Genomic DNA, 21,417 nt, shown 5'->3' with positions numbered 1-21,417 from the left:
TGGGCTGAGACCCGGGTCCCCCCGCTCCAGGGCACTGCCCTGGCCCCATCTCTGGCCTTTCTGTACTATCTGTATTGATGGAACAAGTCACTGTTTGCCGTTTCCCCCCACGGCTCTGGTGTTTATCGTTGTTTTGGTGTTCCAAGCTCTTTTAAAGTAAGAGCTCCGTGGTTGCTGTGCTGGTCACTGAGCTGTGTGCTGGATTTCCAGGGGAGGTGTGTGTGACTTCCATTTAAACTCCCTGCGCGCTGTCCCTCTATCCTTGTACCTGGAAGTTTTACTGTAACTTTGGAATTAACCATAAACACCCCGGGCAGGTGATGAGGTTTGTTCCAGAGATGAGGAATCTGAAAGGCAGAGAAGCTCAACGACTACTGAAGCTTGTGTGACAGTCTGCAGCAGACCCAGGTCACAGTGGTTCCTGTGACTTGGGATTCCTTTTTTCCCCTTAATCTGCCCCCAAGACAGCGCTGCTGTGCTGCAGAAAGGGCTGCTCATGCTCCTGGGTAGTGTTTTCCATGTAAACGCAGCTCATTATGCTTTAAGGAGTTGGAGTTTGTGGTGGGGGCCTATAGGGATGCTGGGGAGGGACTCTTCATTAGGGACTGTAGTGACAGGACAAGGGGTAACGGGTTCAAATTTAAACAGGGGAAGTTTAGATTGGATATAAGGAGGAAATTCTTTCCTGTTAGGGTGGTGAGGCACTGGAATGGGTTGCCCAGGGAAGCTGTGAATGGTCCATCCCTGGCAGTGTTCAAGGCCTGGTTGGACAGAGCCTTGGGTGGCATGGTTTAGTGTGAGGTGTCCCTGCCCATGGCAGGGGGGCTGGAATGGGATGATCTTAAGGTCCTTTCCAACCCTAACTATTCTATGATTCTATGTGTGTGTTAGGGAGCCAGTGCTTGAACTTGCTTTAGTGCAGAGAGCAGCAGCTGAAGCTGGTGCTGAGCAAATGCCCTCAGATGTTCTAGGATTAACAAACTGAACTGGGTGACTCTAACACAATGCAGAGTCTCACATCAGCACCCAGGTTCCTTAACAGTGGTCTCCTGCCTGCTTCTTGCTGTTGAAAGCTACACTTATAGGAGTATAATGCAAATCACCTCTAACTTCATGCAGCATTTGTGGCTTCCAGTGTCCCATTGCCATCCCCCTCACAGCAAACCTTGGTTTGGAGGCTGGGGAAAGGAGCCCCTCTAGAGCATTAACAACTTGTGTTTGGATTAAATATTACATTCTGGGCTCTGGGAGAGCTTTAAAATGAAATGATCTTCACAGCATCCCCCTGGAAGAGGCTGTGTCTTGGAATCCTCCAAGCCCTTGTGCTGCCGGGACCAGGGGCTGCGGCTCTGGAGTGCCACCTATTGAATTGCTCCAGCTTTATCTTTGCAGGAGTTGGCCTTTTTAGAGGAGAGCAGCTCAGGTTTAACACCCTAAACCCAAGGCGCGGTTGGTTTGTTAGGAGAGCTCAGTGCTCCACGTGGCCTGAGGCTTGGCTTCACTAGACTGAAACTAGGTGGGTGTTGTCTTTGTTATCTCCTGCACCAGCCTCTCTGCCTGGATGGGAAATGCAGGGGAAAACAAACGTAATGCCACTTTCTGAAGCCTTGCAGTGTCCTTAGGAGTATGTTATCTGGGGATTGGGAGGGCACTGTTTGGTGAGGAGGACTTGGTGAGTTAACAGTGCAAGCTGGGAGAGGTCTCCTAAGAAATACATGCTGATTTCTAAGAAAAGATAGAGAATTCCTTCTCCACTGCCTCTATTTTACCTCTTTTCTGCATCTCCCAGGCACTACTGAGGAGGTGACTCCTCCCCTCCAGCAATGCTTCATGATCCCCAAAAAGGAGATAAACATGGTTTCTGACATGGCCAAGTGGAAGCGTTCTCAGGTACGGCTCTGGGCTCAGGGAAGACTGGTAAGTGGTGGTTATGCTTCAGGGGCAGCCAGGTCTGGTCTGGGAGCAGCCAAGAGGTAAAGCAGGTTTGGGCAAGTAATGGGAAATGAATTGGTTTGTGTTTTAAAGCAGAAGAGTCACTGCCTCTTTGTAGGAAAATTACTTGGCAGCAAAATGCTTCAACAAAGGAGGGAGCCAGGGAGAGCCCAGATGTTCAGAGAGCCCAGAGATGCTTAAAAATCATTAGTGCTCCCTCCCAGCAAGCTCAACAAGAAGCCGGTAACTATTCCACCCTACGTGGTCTGACATTACACCAAAACTGGATTTACCCAGCACTGATCAAACTCAATGTGGTCCTGGTCCTCTAATAGCACCAGTCTGAGTTGTATCCTGAGGCCTTCCCACCCTGCTGTACTGGAAAGGGCTCTACAGCCCAGGCCTTCAATTGCCTGGGTAATTTCTGTTTACAGTATGTGTGGAGCTGGTGGAACAGCCCTCCTGCCTCTGAGGGCTTGGTGTGTTAGCCCAGACTTGTCCCACCTCTTAGGAGCAAGTTCTCCCTTCCAGACTGATCTGTGATGTCTTAAGAGAAGCTTAAGTTATAGCCAGGTGTCAGGCAGATCTTTGAGTGCAGCTTCTTTGCTTGGTCTCCTGGGTTTAAGGACTTGCTCCTGGTCAGGATTTCTGTGTAAGAGAGGCCTGAGGAGGGAGAAGTGGCAGTGTGCTTGTCTACGGTTCCCAGACACTGGATATGGTGCTTCAAAAGCAGCCAATTTAAAGGGAAGAGCAGCCTGGGCTGTCTCCCACTTCTCTAAAATGCATGAGCATGGGAGAAGAGTCGAGGGAGGAAAGGGGAGATAATGGTGCAGGTCTGGGAGAAGCAGAGCAGGATGTCTGGGCACAACTGAGCCCAGCTGAGCTTGAATTTGAACTGGCAGGAGGTAGGGAGCTGCAGGAATGATTTCAGGGGCATTTTTAGGATTCTCTTCTCTGTTTCCACAGGATGCAGAGTTCTTGGTGCAGTCACCATCTGCCTTTTGCCCAAAATAGCAGTAACCTCACAGCCAGCCCTGCACCTTGGCTGTCTCCAAGAGAGCAGCATTGCCTGTTGGGAAGGGTTCCTTGGGAGTGCAAGAGCGTTTCCATGCCATATTGCTTGGTCAGGCAGACTATGGGTGCTCCCTAACACCCTGCTTTCTTGGGTGTGTTTGCAGGCATATGCAGATTACATGGGCTTCATCCTCACTCTGAATGAAGGTGTCAAGGGCAAGAAGCTGACCTGCGAATACAAGGTTTCAGAGGTAGGAGAAGAGGTTGGATCCCTTTCTTTTCTGCCTTTTTTTCCCCTTTTTCCTTTTGTTTTTGGCTCTACAGTGAATATTTCCTAGGTGAGGAATGAGTTGGCAGCTTAGCTGGGAGCCAGGGAGAATAAATGCAATTGGGGATGCAAATGTCAGCCTGCAGTCCTCCCTCCAGGATGCAGAGGCTCTGTGTGTGCTCGCTGGATGGGAAATGAAGCAAATTACAAGTGGACAGGGGCTGGCTGGTGGTGAGGAGGAGGATGCAGAAAAGGACGTATTTTAACCCTGTTTTCACAGCAGCTGAGCTGTGCAGGGTCTGGTTTGACAGTGTGCAAGCTCAGGGCATGTCTTTGGCCCTGCTTTGCCATAGCAAATTGCTATGGGGACTGTGGAGCAGACGGGAGCTGGGGTGGTTGGGTTAGCCTGTGGGGCAGGATTGCCCCTTCCAAGGTGTTAAGCAGAAAGGATGTGTTTTTCCCCTTGCTTCAATGTGACTGTCACCTGGCTGTGCTGCAGCCAGTTTTAGGGCTTCTTCACTTTATTCAAGCACAGCAAAACCATTTGAAGCCAAAGGGAGAGGGAAGGTGTCCTCATTGGTGTTACTACCTGGCCTCAGCTGTCCTCACTGCTGGCCTGAGGGCTCTGTGGGTGCTGTTGTGATCTACAGAGCAGATTAGGCCACCACCTTTGCTTTTGTGCTGCATGCTGGATCCCCCTCCCTTGTTCTGTATTCAATGAAGAGATTCTTGGGTGCATTTTACTGCTCAAACTTACCATGGTTGTGCAAGAAAGCTGGGAATAGTCTAAAAAGATCCAGGCAGAATGGGCAGCAGGCTGGGTTCTGTGTGTTTCGAGCTTATTTCTGGTGTGGGAAGGCAGCCTACAGTCATCTTTAACCTAGTCATTTATGTTTGAAGCAGGCATGTTGAATCCAGCCTTCCCTTCTAGGAGCCAGTGTATGGATGAGAAACTTGCTTGTACTTCTTGCGGAGGGGGGATCAGGGATAACAAGTCCCTCCCCAACAGGCTTTGCGTCCACCTTTTGTTCCTTCAGTTCAGTAGAAACTGCTGTCAGATGCTGCTCTTGCTTTCTGCTGTTTGCATTCACCTCTGAGTTTTCTCTCTGTCAGGATCTCCCTCATTCCCAACCACTCACAGAGCAGTTCTAGGGAAACAAAGCATTAAAAATGAGCAAAACAAAGGAGGGGGAAAAAACATTCTCTGCCAGCCCCTCAGAGCTGTCAGCTCTGTATCGGGGCTGCATCCCTGCAGCAGATCCCTCTTGAAGGGAATGTTTTCCATCCGTGCTTCCAGTCCAGGTGACAAACAAGAGACACAATCCCACTGCTTGGGAAACGGCAGGGAATGTGTCTCACCCCCCTGGTGCTGAGGAGAGCAGAAGCCTGTGGCTGGAGGCACAGGTGGAGCATCCCCAGGGCTGCCTTGTTGATGAGGTTGCCTGTTCACGCAGGTTCCTTTGTACATCAAACTGCTTATCTGTGCTTTTAAAGGCTCAGCCCCTCGTGGCCTCTGCTTGCATCTCTGCTCTGCTTTCTTCTCCTTTGCTGTACCTGCTGCCGATGTGCTTTTGTGCCATCCCATCTTCCTCCCTGATCAAATGCTGGGGATGCCTTCCTTGGGCAAATGACCTCCTGGAATCCTTTCTGCTGAATGTGTATCCTCTCTGTGACCTACTGCTATTGCTTTGCTATGGAAAAGAAACACAGGGAAGTATATGGTCTGTTGTGCTTTGAATGAGACAGCTTAATGGTTTCCAGCATAGCATGTGTCGATACCAAACTGTCTGCTGGATCCTTTGGGGGCTGAGCCCCTTCTGAGACTTGCTGAGCTTGCTCTGTTCTTACTGCAGGATTGCATGGAGCTGTCTGGGGTTTTGCTGGAGGCATCTGACAAACAACGATAGCTGAGCTGTTGCTTAGGACTCTGGTGTAGATGCTGTGTCTGGCACGAGGTTGTCTGACTGATAGGCTGTGACCTGCCTTCTCCTCCTGCAGGGAATGCTTTTCACGTGGGGATCCATGCAGCAACTGTTGGGGCTGCAGCCTGGAGCACTTTCAGAGCTGTGACTTTGATCAGAGGAGCAGTGCAGCGAGGAGGAGGAGGAGGTTCATTTTGGCCATGTGACAAGCAGACCTTCCTTTCACACAGCCCACTGCACTGGAGGGAAACTGACTGGTCTGTAGCTCCAAGAGGGAAGCAGCAAATGCCCTGGTTTTAGGAGCTCTCCCCTACTCCAGGAGCCCACAGGGGCAGGCTCGGTCCCCGCAGGCAGCTTTGGCTGCTGAGATGCCTTCTTAGCACCTCTGTCTGCCTGGCCCCTGCTCTTGAGAGATGCTGACAGGTCTGTGCTCTGTAGGAGGCTCTGTGGTTTGCCTTTGGGACCGGTGGCAGGCTCAGGGTCAAGGCGATGCAAAATCAGCACAATGAGGAGAGCAGGGGGGAGGCTGTCCTTGCTTTGATCACTGGAAAGGTAAAGCAAAAATAGAGCTTAAAAGCCCAGCCAGGCAAAATAAGGCTGCAGTGGTGCTGATGGTTGTGTTCCGGGAAGCTCAGCTCTTCCCCTCCTTCTCTCCCACCTAGGGTTAGCTCTGGATCTAGGATTTCCTCTGCTGGACAATGGGAGGCAGCTTCTTTTAGGAACCCCCTTTTCAAAGGGCTTTGAGCCCAAAATGAGCTGCATCTCTTGAATTATTTATTGGCGTGGCTGAGCCGGCAGCTGGGTCCTGCTCTCCCATGTGCAGTGGGGCTGGGCTTTTCAATCCCTTTAAAGCAAGTGAGTGGGGAAGGGGAGGTTGGACCCTGCTGCTCCCCAGGGGAAGGAGCTGGTCCTTACCAGCCATTTATCCAGGCAGCTCTGAGTGCTCGCTGGGAAGGGGTTGGGATACGGGGGCTGCTGGGAATGAGCTGCCGGTGCCGGTGGATAAATCACCAGCATGGTTTAATTATTTAATGCAGCCCAGGGTTGGGGAGGCTGTTGCTTAATTGCAGGGGAATGCAACAGCCAGGAAGGAGCAGGGCTGAGTCCAGACCTGGCCCTGAGCAGTGGGGAGGTGCTGGGTGTTTTAGGAGGGAGCTGAAGCAGAGGGGGCTGCGCTGCTGTGGTCCAGGTGTATGTGGGGCACTGGCCTGTAGTGGCTCCAGCTTGAAGCCTCCCCAGAGGAGCTTCTGGTCCCCTCTGTCCCTTGGCACTTAGATCTTGTCCTCAATCTGTCCTAGCCTCTAGCCTGGCTCAGCAGCTGAGTGTTGAGGTCCTGTGGGGTGAGTGGATCTCTCCTCTACCCAGTCCTGCTGGATCCCACTGGTGATCCCACCATGTCCTTGAGATGGCAGCTTGGGAGCTGCTGTCTGTGGGAGCTTGTGTCTGCCACAGGACCCGTCCTCCTGGGAGCAGAGGATGCGGGGAGCGATCTGCAGCTGGTTCAGCCCAGCTCTGCCGTGCCTGTCTCTGCCTGCCCCTTCAAGTGCCACTTCAAGGGCCGGAGACGAGCTAGGCTCCGCTCTTTCCTTGTCCTCCCGGCAGGCAAGACGTGAAGGATTGAACCACAGCCCAGGAGACCAGCCGGCTTCACATGCCTCCAGCAAAGTCAAACCAGCCGCTGCTTCTGCTGTCCTCTTTGTCCCCTTCAAGGAGGAATCCCCTCTCGAGACACAGGAGCTCCATTGCCTGGGGCCTGGCCAGCTGCTCTGGTGGCTGTGGTCTCCCCAGCTGCTTGGAGTCAGGCGAGGAGAATCCCAGTGCCTCTGGCAGGCTTGACCAGTCATCAGCACAGCCTCCTACAAGTATTGGGAGCTGCTTAAAGTGCTGCCTGTGGCGTTGCCTCTTGGTGCTGTATGGGCAAAGCAGGGAGGAGGCTGTGTGCTTTGGCCAGCCCTGGTCCTAACTACAGTCTGAGACACTGTGCTGTACTGCGTATTGGATCTCTCTTCCTTCATGGCCACAACAGTGTCAACTGCAGTCACTCTCTTGCATCCTACACATTCCTCCTTTCGTGCTAGATATAAGAAAGGGGGCCCTGTTTTCTTGCTGTTGCTGTCTTCCCATCAGCTTTCTGTTTGTGATGAGGTATTTCTATGACAACTGAGAGCTTCTCATGCTTGCTCTGATGAAACCACCCTTGGGCAAACCAGGCTGCCTCTAGATAGGTTGTATTTTGCCGCTGAGTATCCCTGGGTTGGAGCTGCCTTGCTGGTATGAGTTGGAAGCAACAGGAATTGTGCTGAGAAGGTTGACTTGTGATTAGGCCCTGCTGTGCTGGGTGCTGTACAAACACCAACACTGCTAATCCTGCCTCCTAAGAGACTTTGGGACAAAGATTAGAGGCCTTGAGAAGGGCAAATCACATCACCTGCCACTGGTGAGGTTGTATAGTAAGTGCCGTGCTATATCCAATGGGGGATGCAGGACCCTCAAGATGCAGAGCCTTGAGTTCTGTGTTGGGGATCCTTGACCTCTGTAACACTTCCCTGCTGCTCAGTGCTGTGTGTCCCATAGCTGGGAGCTTGCTGTAGCAATTCTCCCAGAGGCTTTAGAGCACAGTGCTGTTAACAGCTCATGAAAGTCTGTGTGGGTGACTGAAGAGCCTGCCTCAGGCTGGGCTTTGTGGTGGACTGATCTGCTGAGGGTAAGGCTAACCCAGCCCTCTGCCTTTCTGGGAGGGTTGGCACATCCTGTTTCTGCTTGTCACCCTTGGGAAGGATGGTGTGGGCCTTAACAGCTCCAATCCAGAGCAGAGATGCTGGAGCCTGGAGGACTGCTCTGGTTTATGTCACTGTAACCCCTCATCTTCTTTGTCTCTGTAGCCCATTGAAAAGCTGGTGGCTCTCCTGAACACCCTCGACAGATGGATTGATGAAACCCCGCCAGTGGATCAACCCTCTCGCTTTGGGAACAAAGCCTTCAGGACCTGGTATGCCAAACTAGACCAGGTGAGCATGGCTTTCACGTGTAGCATACGTGCAGCTCCTACAGCAGGGCAGCATGCCCAGTAGGGGCAGCAGAACAGCTCCATCCCTGTGTGCAGCCAAGCAGTTTCAAGAGGATCTGCTCAGATGAGCTGTAAAGGATCCACCTCTTGATATGCATCACTTACCCCTGATCTGGTGCTGTCTTCTCCTCTTATGAGAGCATGTGGTCCACATAAATGCTCTTGACTGGGTCTCCTGGTCCTGGATGAGCCACAAGGCCCCTCCAAACCCAAGGAGCTCCTTTGGTTTGTACCTGCCCTCTGTCTGCTGGCTGGTGGCTGACACACAAAATCTGAGGAAGGTTGTGAAACTGTTCCAATTCCTTCAGCTCAGAGCACTTGCCCTGCAGTGAGCTCTGGAGGTGGCACAGTCCCAGCCACAATGAGCTTGCAGGAGGTCTGCTGCTCTCTTAATGCTTTTGTCGAGTAGCTGACTCAAGTGGGTTGATGGACTTGGATGATGAAGCTTTTTTTTTCCTGCACAATACCTGTGGTCTGGGTAATGTCAGGACAACCTCTCCCTGGATTGCTCCGTCTCTGGAGCTGAGCTCTTCAACAGGAGATTCCCTCCTCTGCCGTGCTGGCTCTGGCCGCTGCACCATTGCAGCTCCCACTCTGCAGCAGTGTCTGAGCAGGGGGGGACTGTTTCCTGGGGATGGGACACATCTGCACTCATTCAAGGGAGTCTGTCATGTCTTTCAGGAAGCAGAGAAGTTGGTGGCAACAGTGATTCCCAAGCATTTGGCTGCTGCTGCACCAGAAGTGGCTGTGTACTTGAAGGAATCCGTGGGGAATTCCACCCGCATTGACTATGGCACAGGTACTCGGGCACCAAAAGGCAGAAGAACAGGATGCTGTGGGTGCAAGGAAACACCGCTTTGCACCTGGATAAGGAGAGGAGGAGGAGGACGTGGGTAAAAGGATGAAGAGCTGGAGGTGGTGCAGTGCTTGCCAGAGAGCTGCTGCTCGCCGGCACCAGGGGGAGACGTTGTCCTTGGAAAGGGACCCAGTGACTGGGGTTTTGTGAGCTCAGGGGAGGAAATTCAGCCTTTCCTCCCCTCCTGTGTGTCCCAAGCCAGAGGCTCATGTCCTACCTCGTGGTGGTGAGACTATAGGTGTGTTTTGTTCCTCCACTGGGAGCTGCAGTTCCTTTCTCAAAGTTAATAATGAATGTCTAGAAGGTGTCTTCGGGGAAGGGTGCTGTGTGGGGATGAAATACTGTCAGCTCATGGCTTTAATAGGGACAGTAGAATTAAGGCGCTTGAGACAAGACTGTGATTTCTGAAGAGCCATTGTGCCTACAGGAAGCTTGTCCTAGGCTCCAGAGACACCAGTGTCACATCTCTTCATGTTCTTTAGGTCACGAAGCTGCATTTGCAGCCTTTCTCTGCTGCCTCTGCAAAATTGGTGTGCTCAGAATGGATGACCAGATGGCCATTGTCTTTAAAGTATTTAACAGGTGAGGTAATGGAAGGAGAAGGGCTGCAATGTGGCAGGTCCCTGTCCTCTTCCAGCTGTGCGAGATGTTACTGCCTGTTCTATGCACCAGACTCCTCCTGTAGCCTTGTTGTGCCCCTTTCTTCCACTCATCCACACCCATTTGGGAGTAACAAAAGGAGCCTCCTCCTTGGGGTGTGAGCTGAGCACTCGAAGGCCTTCAGAGACATGTACATGGAGAACATGAATGCTGAAGGCCTCGCTGGCCTAAGGAAAAAGAGCAGAGTGGGAAAACTGAAGGCAAATTTAGACAAAACTAGGAGGCAGATGTACTGTTTAATGGTCTGTGTGGTGGGTGACCTGTGATAACTGCCTCCAAAAGAGGTGAGAGCGCTTTGTCTGTTAGAGGCAGTGTCTTTCTGGAAGGTTACTTGAGCTGAGCACCAGTTACTGAGCTTTGCAGAGGTACATGGGTGAAGCTCTGTGCTTTGTGACAGACAGATCTGATCAGAGGATCCAACAGCTCTCCAGGCATTTAAAAAGCCCTCTATGAAGCTGGCAGGTCCCCACTGCTCCTCGAGGTGTGTTTCCAGCCCGGGAGGTAGAGTTGGTACTGATAGAACTGCTGGAATGGGTGTTTGGGGTCCAGAGATCTGATCCCAGCTGTATCACTGTTTGGTGGCAGGGAAAGAATTCCTTCAGTGGTGCTTCCAGTTTTAGTTTTCCTGCTGAAAAGTGGAGGTAGCAGTTGCCATAAGGGGGAAAGCTTTCTGAGGTCTTCTGGAAGTTGTTGAAGGAGAGCAAAGTGTCAGTGTTATCAAATAACAGGGGGGGTGAGGGAAGGTCTGCACCAACATGAGACACATTCAATAAAATAGAGCCCTGCCGCTTGATTTGTTAGTGAATTTGGTGTAAAAATCCCCAAACCAACCACAAACCAAACCAACAGTTTTTAGAAGGGGCTGGAATTTACTACTATACGTACCTTCAGGCTGCTTTCTGTGGCAAAGGAGTTGAATTCCATGTACTGTGCTGTAGATGGGGGTCTTGCTTGTAAGCAGACTGGTGGTTCTTGGCCTCATGTAAGTCAGTGGAGATAGAGGAAGACCTTGTCTTAACTCTTACCTCTCTCCTTGGTCTCAGGTACCTTGAAGTGATGCGAAAACTTCAGAAGACCTACAGGATGGAGCCTGCTGGCAGCCAGGGCGTGTGGGGCTTGGATGACTTCCAGTTTCTACCTTTCATATGGGGCAGTTCCCAGCTGATAGGTACTAATGAAAACCTTCTCATGTCCCAGCCTGCCCCCTGTCTGTCTGAGTTGCAGAAATGTTGGGGTTTGAGACTTTTAAATTCAAATATGTCAAATTTGTGTGTGGTGCAGCAGAAGAGTTTCCTTGGGGCTTGGATTATTGTGTTTTTTCCCTCAGCTTTCCAAATGAAGCTGGCTGCTTAGGTTGGGAGGTGGAAGGCTTCTCTGAACAGTACATCTGTCTTCATTGCAATGGCTGCAAGCTTTTTAAAAGGAGAGGTTTGGTTTTGGAGCTAGAAAACACATTTCTTTTTTGCCATGGGGAGTTTACCAGTGCTGAGGCACTGGAGTGGGAGATAAGATGGAAGGGGGCAGCTCTGTGGTTTCTTCTGAAGAGCTCTGCAGTGGGGGGATCCTGTTTCTTCTGAAAGGGGGACAGGAAAAGACCTGGTTGAACTCGGTCTCAGGAGGGAGATAGCATCCAGGTTACTTCTTATTGTCTCTTTTTAGACCATCCAAGTCTGGAGCCTCGACACTTTGTTGATGAGAAGGTGGTAAATGAAAACCATAAGGACTTCATGTTCCTGGAGTGCATCCTGTTCATTACAGAGGTGAGGACTGGAAGGGAGTTTGTCCCACAGGGAAGTTCTCTTTACAGTAGATACTGTGGTTTTCTCTTCCTCCTTTGCTTGTTAGTTTGCTCTCATGGAACTGTGTGGATGAACCATTGTTGCATGTCTGAGGTGCTCTCCTTGAATGAGTTGAGACAGGGATGTTGAGAGGGAAGTATAATTAAGGTAGATGGGCTGTGGATTGCAGTTGAAGGGAACTGTAACAAGAGCAAACAAATCACCTTGGATCAGTCAGTGGGAACTCGGATGGAGAAGACTGGTGCCTGCAAGTATGCTAGGAAGATGAAGTAGGAGCTGCAAACCAGCTGGGCTTGCCAAGATCACCTCCCCTCCCTGCAGCCCTTGGGCACTGCCTGCCAGGCCCTGGGCCTCCCCTTGCTTAGGGCAGGCTCCCAAACCTCTGTGCACCTTGGTCTCTTCCATGTTCTACCAGGAGCTGCCCATTAAACGTGCCTCATTTGCACACAGTCTGGAGCAGAGATGGTGCTGAGATTCACTCAGCTGGCAACACTATCGGGACTGTGTTTCTGCTCAAGCACTATAGGACCCTTGAGGTGAGGGGCTGGTGATACTCGGCCTGTTGCCAGCCATGGGCAGTGTTTCTCAGTGAGAGAGCTCACAGCTTTCTGCCCTCAGCTGGATCATCTGGCCATGATTCTACTGTCCCCCTGTGTGGTCTGGGCAGAGAGCAAGAGCTCCATGCTCTGCTGTGGTAAGGGATTTATTGTCTCTGTAAGACAGAGCTGCTTTGGAGGTGAGAGTGTGATTCTTCCCCTTTGTTCTGTTTGCTTTTCCCCCCTACTCAGCTCTAATTTAGAGATTAGAGAGAAGGGAGGTTACAGAATATGAACTTAGCTTTTCACGTAGGAAATTTTCATGGAGCTTTTGGCACAAACTCTGTTTCAAATCCTGCTGAATGTAGTAGGGTTTGTTGGTGCTTAGCACCTCACAGGGTTTCACCCTTAATGTGGACATAAATCTTGCCACAGGTAGTAAAGAGGTGCTGGTAGAGGAGATCAAGATGAGGACAGGAAAGTGGGAGCCAAGATACTTTAAGCTTCATTATAATTTGGGCCTCTGTCATACCCAGACAGTGCACTGAGCTGTTAAAAACATAAACCCATGCATCCCTTGACGTGTCTGTGTAGTGTTCTGCAGTGCACAGCTGACACGTCAGGTTTAAGATACACAGCACCAAGCTGCAGCTTCAGGTCACTCTGCTTTTGCCTGCAGAAAGTCAGCTTCCTGGGAGACTTCTAAAGCGAGTGATTTTGCTCCTTTTCCTGCACATTTGTTGAGAATCCTGGAATTTGGCGTTTCTCTGAGTTCCTCAGTGCCACCTGGTGGCAAGGAGCCCGCCTGGCGTGATCGCTGATGGATGGCAGCAACCTGCGTTGGTAAATGCATGGTGTTTTCAATCCATCTCCATGCAGGCACCGGTTCTCTTTAGGAAGAGTTTGCCTTTAAATTTTGGGGTTTTCTTTCTCTCCCCAGTTCCTGGGAATGCTGTTACTGCCGCTAGGTGGGGCTGGGACAGCCTCAAGTGCCCTCCAACCGCTTTCTCTCCAAAATCGACAACAAAATAGCAGGGAAAGAAGAGAGAAGGGATTAAAACCTTTAATAAATGAACGATGTGATTTTTCTTCTGAGCTTGTCAGCTGGAAACAGCTCTCCTTTAGTATTGTTAAACACGTAGCATACACCGCAGCAGTTCCCATAGTGTCTCCGGTATGTGTTACCGATGTGAGAGCAGGTTTTGTTTCAGCAAGCTACAACCAAGGCTGGTTGTTTTCCTTCAACCAAGAGGATATGCTCTTGAGCAGGTATTTTTCTCAGCCTCTGTGTGACGTTTCAGGGTATGAATACACACTGTCGTGGGGTTTGCCACGTGTATATTTAAACCTCAAGTAGCAGCAAGGTGATGTCCATCCTGGGCTCACCAAGCACCACCCTGCAGGAGCCTTGCATAAGCTGGGAAATCTGTGGGGTCATTTTGGACCTGAATGTGTGGATCTGGAATAGGGTGAGGTTTGTGGAGCTGGCTGGGACTTGAGCTGTCCCCGTGCTGCCAAAGTGTGCTGCAGGGTGTGTGCAGTACCCATAGGTGCGGGCATGAGGATGGTTTGGGAGCATCTCTGTGGTGCCTGCTGCCCCGGGGGCTGTGGGTGGCAGCAGTGGCAGGGCTGTGTGTGTTTGTGCAGAAGAGGGGTGCGGGTACCCCCCGGCTGTTGCAGTGGAGCGCTGTGATTGCCCACATGCTCCTCCAAGGGCCCAGGGCAGGCAGCAGGAATTTCAGCTTCAATCTGGCTTCTAAATTTGGAGGTTTGGGAAGGGAGGGCTCGGGTTTCTGCTGGAAGGGAAGGAGCTGACAGGAAAGCACGGCCTCAGCCGTCCCCCTCCCCCCGGCACTGACAGAGGAACCATTTACAAAAGGCCGATTCTCTTGGGAACCGAGAGGCAGGAACGCCGCGTCTGTGAGTAATTTCCTGCTCAATATGGCTGCTCTGACTCACTCCGTTCCCCTGGGGTCACTGCGGGACTGCAGCGTGCTCGCTGCCTCTGCTCTCCCCTCCCGCTCTCCCTCTTCGCCCTTTGTGGCTGGAAGGAGATGATTCCTTTTGGTTCCCCCTCCTTCATCCTCCTTGTTTTTCCCTCCCCAGTAGGAAACCATAGCCAAGCCATCCCTCACTGGCACCCTGCGTGAGGAGGGCCGCGGTGGTGCGAGCATGGGGCTGGAGAGCCATGCTTGCCTCTTCTGTGCTCACCAACACGCTCACTCCAGCTTAGAGGGGGCGAGAAGCAAAGCAGAGTGGTGGTGGTGGCTGATGCAAGCTGTGCCCCTGCGAAGAGCAGCCATGCTGGAGGGACGTTTGGCGTCGAAAGGCGCGCAGCCACAGCTCCCATAGGGGGATGCTGCGAGCGACCCGGCTGGCGCCGAGCTCCCTGGCAGCCTCTGGGTGCCAAATCCTCGTGCTTAATACAGCATCGTGCTTTGTGTATCTGCGTGCTTCATCTCGTGTCCGCGAGGAACGTGCACGGTGGAGGGGAGCGGGAATGGCTGCGCAGTTCATCCGGCATCCCGCCGGCTCCCAAGCACTGCCGAGGGGAAGTGGGGATGCGCCTGCGCTTTCCCGACTGCAGGCAGAGCTACAGACCCGCTTCTGGTGCTCCAGCCCCGTGGTCAGTGCGTTTGAAACACGCTGTCCTCCAAGCAGTGGGGTGTTCTGGCTTTCCCTCCCCTCTTTGCTGCCACACAGACATTGCAGAAGGGCAGCAGCTATTTCCCACAGCAGATTGGTTGGCTTTGCTTGCTTTTAGAGCAGGCAGAGGGGTGGTTTTGGAGGCTCTTTTCCCACCCTCGCTCTAGGCCTGTGCGTGCGCGGAGGGAAGGGGTTAGTTGTTGGAGAAGGAGAATCCAAGAGATTCCTCTCTCCCCACGCTCCCTTTTAGCGTGAGCTTCGGCCTTGTGGTTTCTGATGTCATGGGAACTTCACTCAGTCAGAGTGGCTGCCTTGTGTTTCTTTTTCTCCCCGAGGGTCTGGTTTTGTTCATGGAGGAGAAGGAGAGACAACGACCCAGGGAATCTCCATGCAACTGTCCCTGATTGCAGCTCCCCCCCCCCCCGGGCCTCCCTCTTCCAAACCATAGGAGGAGAAACCTTGGGATATTCAAATACAACCCCCCATATTCAAGATATATTTAAAGCATCTGCTGTGAGCCTGCAGCTCGCAGCCATGGAGCCAGTTTGGAGAGTGGTAGTGGAGCGTGTCCCCTCTGCTCCTGCCTCCCCACAGAGCCCTCCTGTGCTAGAGGCAGGTGTGGAATGGGCTGCAGGCACCGGAGCTGCTGCCAACCTGCACTGCCCTCTGTATTCAGGGAAGGCAGCGGCGGTTGTCGCTGCTGCCTGTTGTTGATCTGAATGGGGAATGAGTCATTTTCTTGGAAAGCCCAGCAGAGCTGCACTGTGAGGTTTCTGGGTAGAATAGGAACAGCGTTGAGCCAAGCTCTACTTGGGGGGGGGAGAATGGGACTTATGTGGGGCTTTTTTAATGCAGTCAGTAAAAGGGAGGTGTGCAGATGAGGAAAGCGTGGCAGGAAAAGGTTTTAATTCCATTGAGGAAGGTGGGGAGCTGGATTGCCACGGCCTCGTGTGATGCGGGCGCAGCAGGAGGGAGGGAGGGAAGGCGCAGTGAGGTGGCTGCTGCGTGGGTCACAGGGCTTGGTGGGAATGTTTGCTTGGAGAGAGTGTGAGCGTGAGTCACTGCTGGTGCACGAGGCTCCTGGCTGGCCTGGCTCCCTCAGCCCTGCTTTGGGTCTCTTTCAGATGAAGACGGGTCCCTTTGCTGAGCACTCCAACCAGCTCTGGAACATCAGCGCCGTGCCCTCCTGGTCCAAGGTCAACCAGGGCCTCATCCGCATGTACAAGGCAGAGGTGAGCGCCATGGGCAGGGGGAGGCTGCTTTCCCCACACGCCTCCTCCCTTCCACTGCACTGTGGGTCAGCTCTTCTGCTGCTCCTTGGTGTGGGGCCCCCATCACAGCAAGTTGCTGTCCCATGCTGAATGGGGCTTGGAGGTGCAGAATGGTTCAGGTGCTGCTGGCTAGGAGCAGGCTTCTGCCTGCCTAGTGCTTGCCCCCAGTCCAATCCCAAATTGGCCATTCCATGCAGACATGACTTTTACCCTTTCTTGTCTTCCCATAGTGCAAGTTGCAGGTCGCCAGATTAGATTATGGAATCGTAGACTGGTTTGGGTTGGAAAGGACCTCAAGATCATCCAGTTCCAGCCCCTTGCCATGGGCAGGGATGCCTCACACTAAACCATGTCACCCAAGGCTCTGTCCAGCCCGGCCTTGAACACTGCCAGGGATGGAGCATTCACCACTTCTTTGGGCACCCTGTGCCAGTGCCTCACCACCCTCACAGTAAAGAACTTCTTCTTTATATCTAACCTGAAGGGTTAGGGCTGATGTCTTGCCCTGCTTGGCTTTCTGGTCCCCACACTGTTGTTTTACCAGCTGAAGGAGACTTAGTTTAAATCATCATCCCATGTTTCAGGAGCCCCAGAGCAGGCTGAACACTTCCTACCCATGTCCCACCCATGCAGTGTGCACGGTGAGGCCACTGCTACCTCCTGGGCTTGGCAGCCCTCCACGCACCGGGGCTGTGCTGGCGCTGCCCCAGCAGGCTTTCCTGGCCAGCCCTGACCTGAGGAACTGGGCAGTTTTGGCTCTCCCTTATCTCTCCTTCCTGCTCGAGCTAACCCCGAGCTTTAGGAAGCAGGACAGGAACCACCACATCTGGGCCTCCAGAGGGAACGGCCAACAGGCAGCATCTCTTGCTGGGAAGGATGGGAGCATGCTGGCTCTGCAGGGCGGCACGGGCTGTGCTGAAGATGCTGGAGGAGCAGGGATGGTGCAACTCCCTGGGGCGCCCGGGGGGACCAGCAGTGCTTGAAAGAGTTAATCCTATTCTCTGTGGTCTCTTGCTCAAGGCAGCCACGCTCCTGGAGCTGGGACATATGGCAGAGGCTGGCGGGCAGCTCAGGCCCAGCGCACAAAGGGGTTAACTGTGCCGAACTCGGCGCTCCCTCCCCCAGCCCTTCCTCTGCACTGCACATCCTGTGTTTAGGTTCCAGGCCACATACCTCTCTAATCTGTGAGGTGTCACTCCCAGGCCCGCTGGCTCCTTCCGCCCCCAGCTCAGTTTTCCTCCCAGCCTCCAAAGAGGAGGAGAAGTGGGGCTGGGGGGTGACCCCCTCCCCTGGCTGCTCCTCGGAGGGGTGCCCCTGAGCTGCTCCTCCAGGACTGCCCCTGCTCACAGCTCTGCTGCCTGCCAGGAAACCCAGAGCTGGAGGCTCTGCTGTGAGAGCTGGGGGGGGTGATGGGAAGACCCCAGCCCTGGGAATGCTGTTAAAGTGGTCCCCTAAAAGCTAGAGTGTGCTCTGCTGCTGCCTCAACAGCCCTGCCTCTGTCCTTCCTTTCCTTTCCATCAGTTCCTTTGCATGCTGTTTGAGTACTCCCCAGGCATCCCACATGCCCTGTACTGTTTGGGTGCTCCTGACTGGTGCCCCCATGCCCTGCACTCTAGGGTTGCTTCCACTTCATGCACATGGCTGGAGGAGCTTGGCAGTGATATGCCCACAGTGCAGTGTGCCTGTCCACTGGTGTTTTGGGGCAGATCTCTCTGGCACAGCTTAAGGATCCTCTAGAAAGTGCTGGGTTCTTTGGCTCCTCTGGGTGCAGCCAAGATGTCTTTTCTGGAGGCCTTGGTCTGATTTGAGTAGCAGAGGATGTTCTGTGGGAATGCTGGATCCAGTACTGGTGGGTTGCTGGAAATACCTAGAGCTGTGTCAATGGGGAGAGCACACAAACTGCTGGGGGTAGTAATGACACAAACTTAGGCTGAGGTGTAGAACTCATTGAGTCAAGCAAAGTGCCCCTCCCTTCTCCCTGCCCCTCTGATCACCCAGTGCAGGTAGATCTGGTGAAATCAGACACTGATGGAAGCTTAAGCTCCTGAGCTGAAGTGCTCAGTGCTGGGTTTTAAATAGAGGCAGCAGCGCAGCAAAGGGCTCACTTGCTAGGAGCAGACCAGGAGATGTCAAATGCTCACTCATAACCTGCTCTCACTTGGTAGGAGTGGGGCAGTCCCCAGACCTGGGTCATTTAAAAGCACTCTGGATGCTTTATCTCTTCTCTGTCCCTTCTGTGGGATGACTTTAATCAGCCAACAGCAAGTCCAGGTACATCCATATGGCTGGGAGTTCTGGTCTGGATTTAGGTGCTCAAGGGTGCTTGCTGCAGGGTCTGTGGGTGGGCAGTAGACTGAAGACAATGTGTCTTCAGCTCTATGTGTTTATGGAATCTCAAATGTGTCTATTTATAATAGAAATATAATGGGTGAAGATGTGTGCAAGCACAAGGGCATTTCTTATTCTTTCCATCAAAAGCGAGTGAAGAGTTGACAGAATAGAATCTGGTTAAAGCAGCAGCCTTGATGTTTTCCCCCTGAGCCTGCTTTTGAGTCTCCTGACCTTTCCTTCTCTGCAGTCACTCGGGAAATACTTTCCATTGTAACTAATCTAGTCCCAGTTCCATCTTTAAAGGGTGGACTCGATGAGAGAATCTACTCCCCAGTTGAGTCCCAAGCAGACCTTCAGTGTGATCAGGATGGTGACAAGAAGAAAATAAGCCTGTCCTTTCCATTGAGCCAGTGTTGGCTGCATCAGTCTCACCCAAAATGATGCAAGGAAAGTCCTGTCTCTTGGCCCCTCTAGTAATCCAGTCAATTTGTGCTTGTCCTGCTGGATAGAGGTGGAAGTTTCTCTGCTTGTCTCCTCTTGGGCTGGCAATATGTTAAGTGGAATGGATAGCCATTGTTCCCATTGGTGGGAAAGGCTCTTCATCTGAAGCCCAAACCAGTCTGGTCTTCCATGGGACCCCTTGGAGCTAGTTGGGCTGACATTTCTAGCTGTCAACATCTCCGGTACTCAGTTGTCAGCTCTTCCCCTCATGTCACTGTTATCCAGCCCTGCTTCCCCCAAGGGTTTGTCTGAGGGGTTGTGCAGAGAGATGGCAGCAGCTCTGAGCCTTAGGAAGCTTTAAAGGTGATGTGTCCTGATGGTCACAGGCCTTATTTCTCCTTGGTGCCTTGCCATGGAGGCATGTGATTTTCTGTGTGGCTGTTGTTCCCCAGGATTGAACAGTGCTGTGGTGTACTTTCACCACCTCCGAACTTGTTTTGGCTCTAGCACGCTTGGGAGCAGTTCAGTTGTGCTGGAACCAGTTGTCTGACCTCTGGCTCCAGAGGGATTACCATAGGCCTGGGCTTCTGAGCAAAAATCTGCCTGCTTGCCTGTGATGACAGCACAAGGGCAGGCTGCCTGCCTCAGGGGGAAGAGCTGTCTGCAGCACACTGCTTCCTCCTCACTCTGGGATCTCCCCCACTGCAGCCTGGTGAAGGGCACAAGGCTCCTATGGAAAGAAGAGTGGTAACTACAGCATGGCTCTTGCCTCCCTTTGGTAGGAAGGAACTGTGCTTTGAAGAAGAGCCTGGAGGAATGAGTTGTGCATCCTGTGCCTGAGATGTGTCTGGGAGGCTGTTGGTTGCAGGCAGGAGCCAGTGTGGCCTTGACACCCTCCTTCTGGGGCTGCAGCTTGTGGGGAGCTGGGTGCCTGCCTAGTGCAGCATCCATCCCTCCAGCTCTGAGCAGATGCTCTTTCTGCCAAGAGCGTAGATGGATTCCTGTTCGTTCGTAGCTGCTGTGCTGTGGTTGTACTTCACATCTCCTGTAGAACAAGACTCCCATCAGTAGATCCATACCTCAGCTGCGTACAGGGGAAAGGCTCTCTTCCCAAGAGCACTTGGCTTTCTTTTTTCTCTCTTCATATCATGCTGTCTAGGGAGGGAAGAACTTGCCCCTCTGCCTACAGCGAGGAGGTGGCCAACACCTTACTAGTTGTACCCAGGCACCCTGGTAGATGAGTCCCCATTGCAGCACAGTGAGGTGCTCTATGGCCCTTGTTCAGCACAACTACTCACAAGTGACCTGAGCGATGCTGGTGTAGGTGCAGTGTGGGGCTGGTCCACACGTACTGCTGAGGTTTGTGTGTCTTGAGGTGAGTCTGCTCTGTGCCTTCTGAGCTCTGGGCAGTCTGAATCTGCAATGACTCAAAGAAACAGAGCTCCTGAGTGGCTGTGCCAGGCTGGTGCTGGCAAACCAGACATGGTTATTGACCACAGTCACTGACCTGCCTGCCCTGGCAGCATGGTGAGCAGAGGAGGCTGTGCCCTCACATCTTAAGCTGCCTTGTAGTGGGTGTATACGGCTGATCTGTGATCCATACTCCTTCCATCATTACTCTGCAATGGTGGTGGGAACTTCAGGGTGAGAGGTTGTTAGGAATAGTGTCACGTCTTAAATTATGGCAGCAAAATCCCTGGTGCTTGTCTGTCAAAGACCTGAGCACCTGGAATGCAGTTTGGGCAGTGCCTTGGGGCTGCAGGGTGATGCCTCAGACCCAGTGGCACTGTCCTGGGGAGGGAGAGTCTCTTCCCTGGGGGCATTTCTGCAGCTCTCAAAGTGTTTGTAGAGTGAAGCTCTTCAAAGGGATCAGCTCCAGCAAGGAGAGGTGGTGAGAGAGAAAGCTGCTGACATCAACATGCCTCTTCTGCTCATGCTCCAGGCCTGAATTTCAGCAGGCAACAGGCTCTGCCTGAAGGGAAGGGGATGGGATTATGAAGTGTCACTGGCCTGAGGAGCCTGACAGGAATGTTGTGGGGGGAGACATGGGACTGACCCCTCTGCCTGCAGCTGAGCCGAGCAGCCCCAAACACACTGCCTCCTGACCCCAGAGGCAGGATGTAGCTCTGGCTGCATGCGTAAGGTGCAAACGTCTCCTGAATTCACCCTTCTTTATCTCTCCTGCAGTGCCTGGAGAAGTTTCCTGTGATCCAGCACTTTAAGTTCGGCAGCCTGCTCCCCATCCAGCCTGTGACGTCCTAAGGAGGCCGCAGGAGGAGCGGAGGCAACGGAGGCATAGCGCGGCGCTCTTCCTCCTCCCCTCACCCCCACCTCATCACCGTGCCCGTCACACGCAGCCCATTCATTCCTGCACATCCTCATCAGCAACCACAGATCCAAAGCACTCGCTGGCCTTGCATGGGAGATGGGACACGGAGCAGCTCCTCCTGCACGTCCCCAGCACGTGGATGTGTCGCCAGCGCCCAAGCCGGGGCTGTGCTTCGCTCTGCTGCGCCCGCGGGCAGTGTGGCTGCTGTGAATGGGGTTTGAGTAGGGGCTGCCTTGTAGCAAAGACCCTCTGCTTCTCGTGGTTGGAGGGGGGGTGTGTGGAGGGGAGGAAGGCACGTGTGTATGTGTCGGGCGGTGGTAACTGCAATTTCCCTTTTGAATTTCA

At 52.9% G+C, this 21,417-nt stretch overlaps 1 protein-coding gene across 3 annotated transcripts in view; it reads left to right on the top strand.

Annotated features, from left to right (window-relative positions):
- PTPA (protein phosphatase 2 phosphatase activator) overlaps positions 1–21,417 on the top strand; it is a 25,420-nt gene extending 4,003 nt beyond the window's left edge. For all 3 annotated transcript variants that reach the window (XM_061477013.1, XM_061477011.1, XM_061477010.1), the window contains exons 2-10: positions 1,790–1,890; positions 3,111–3,197; positions 8,019–8,144; positions 8,885–9,002; positions 9,542–9,641; positions 10,763–10,887; positions 11,379–11,479; positions 15,825–15,932; positions 20,931–21,417. In XM_061477013.1, coding sequence (XP_061332997.1) covers positions 1,790–1,890; positions 3,111–3,197; positions 8,019–8,144; positions 8,885–9,002; positions 9,542–9,641; positions 10,763–10,887; positions 11,379–11,479; positions 15,825–15,932; positions 20,931–21,005 — 941 coding nt within the window. In that variant the 3' untranslated portion in view covers positions 21,006–21,417. The remainder of the gene's footprint in view (positions 1–1,789; positions 1,891–3,110; positions 3,198–8,018; positions 8,145–8,884; positions 9,003–9,541; positions 9,642–10,762; positions 10,888–11,378; positions 11,480–15,824; positions 15,933–20,930) is intronic.

The sequence above is a fragment of the Pezoporus flaviventris genome, unplaced genomic scaffold, assembly GCF_033815535.1.
Source record: "Pezoporus flaviventris isolate CSIRO_AGI_PZ_B2104156 unplaced genomic scaffold, CSIRO_AGI_Pfla_v1 ptg000097l, whole genome shotgun sequence".
Classification (NCBI taxonomy): domain Eukaryota; kingdom Metazoa; phylum Chordata; class Aves; order Psittaciformes; family Psittacidae; genus Pezoporus; species Pezoporus flaviventris.
The sequence above is the reverse complement of the archived record's forward strand: the minus strand, read 5'-3'. Positions and strand labels throughout refer to the sequence as shown.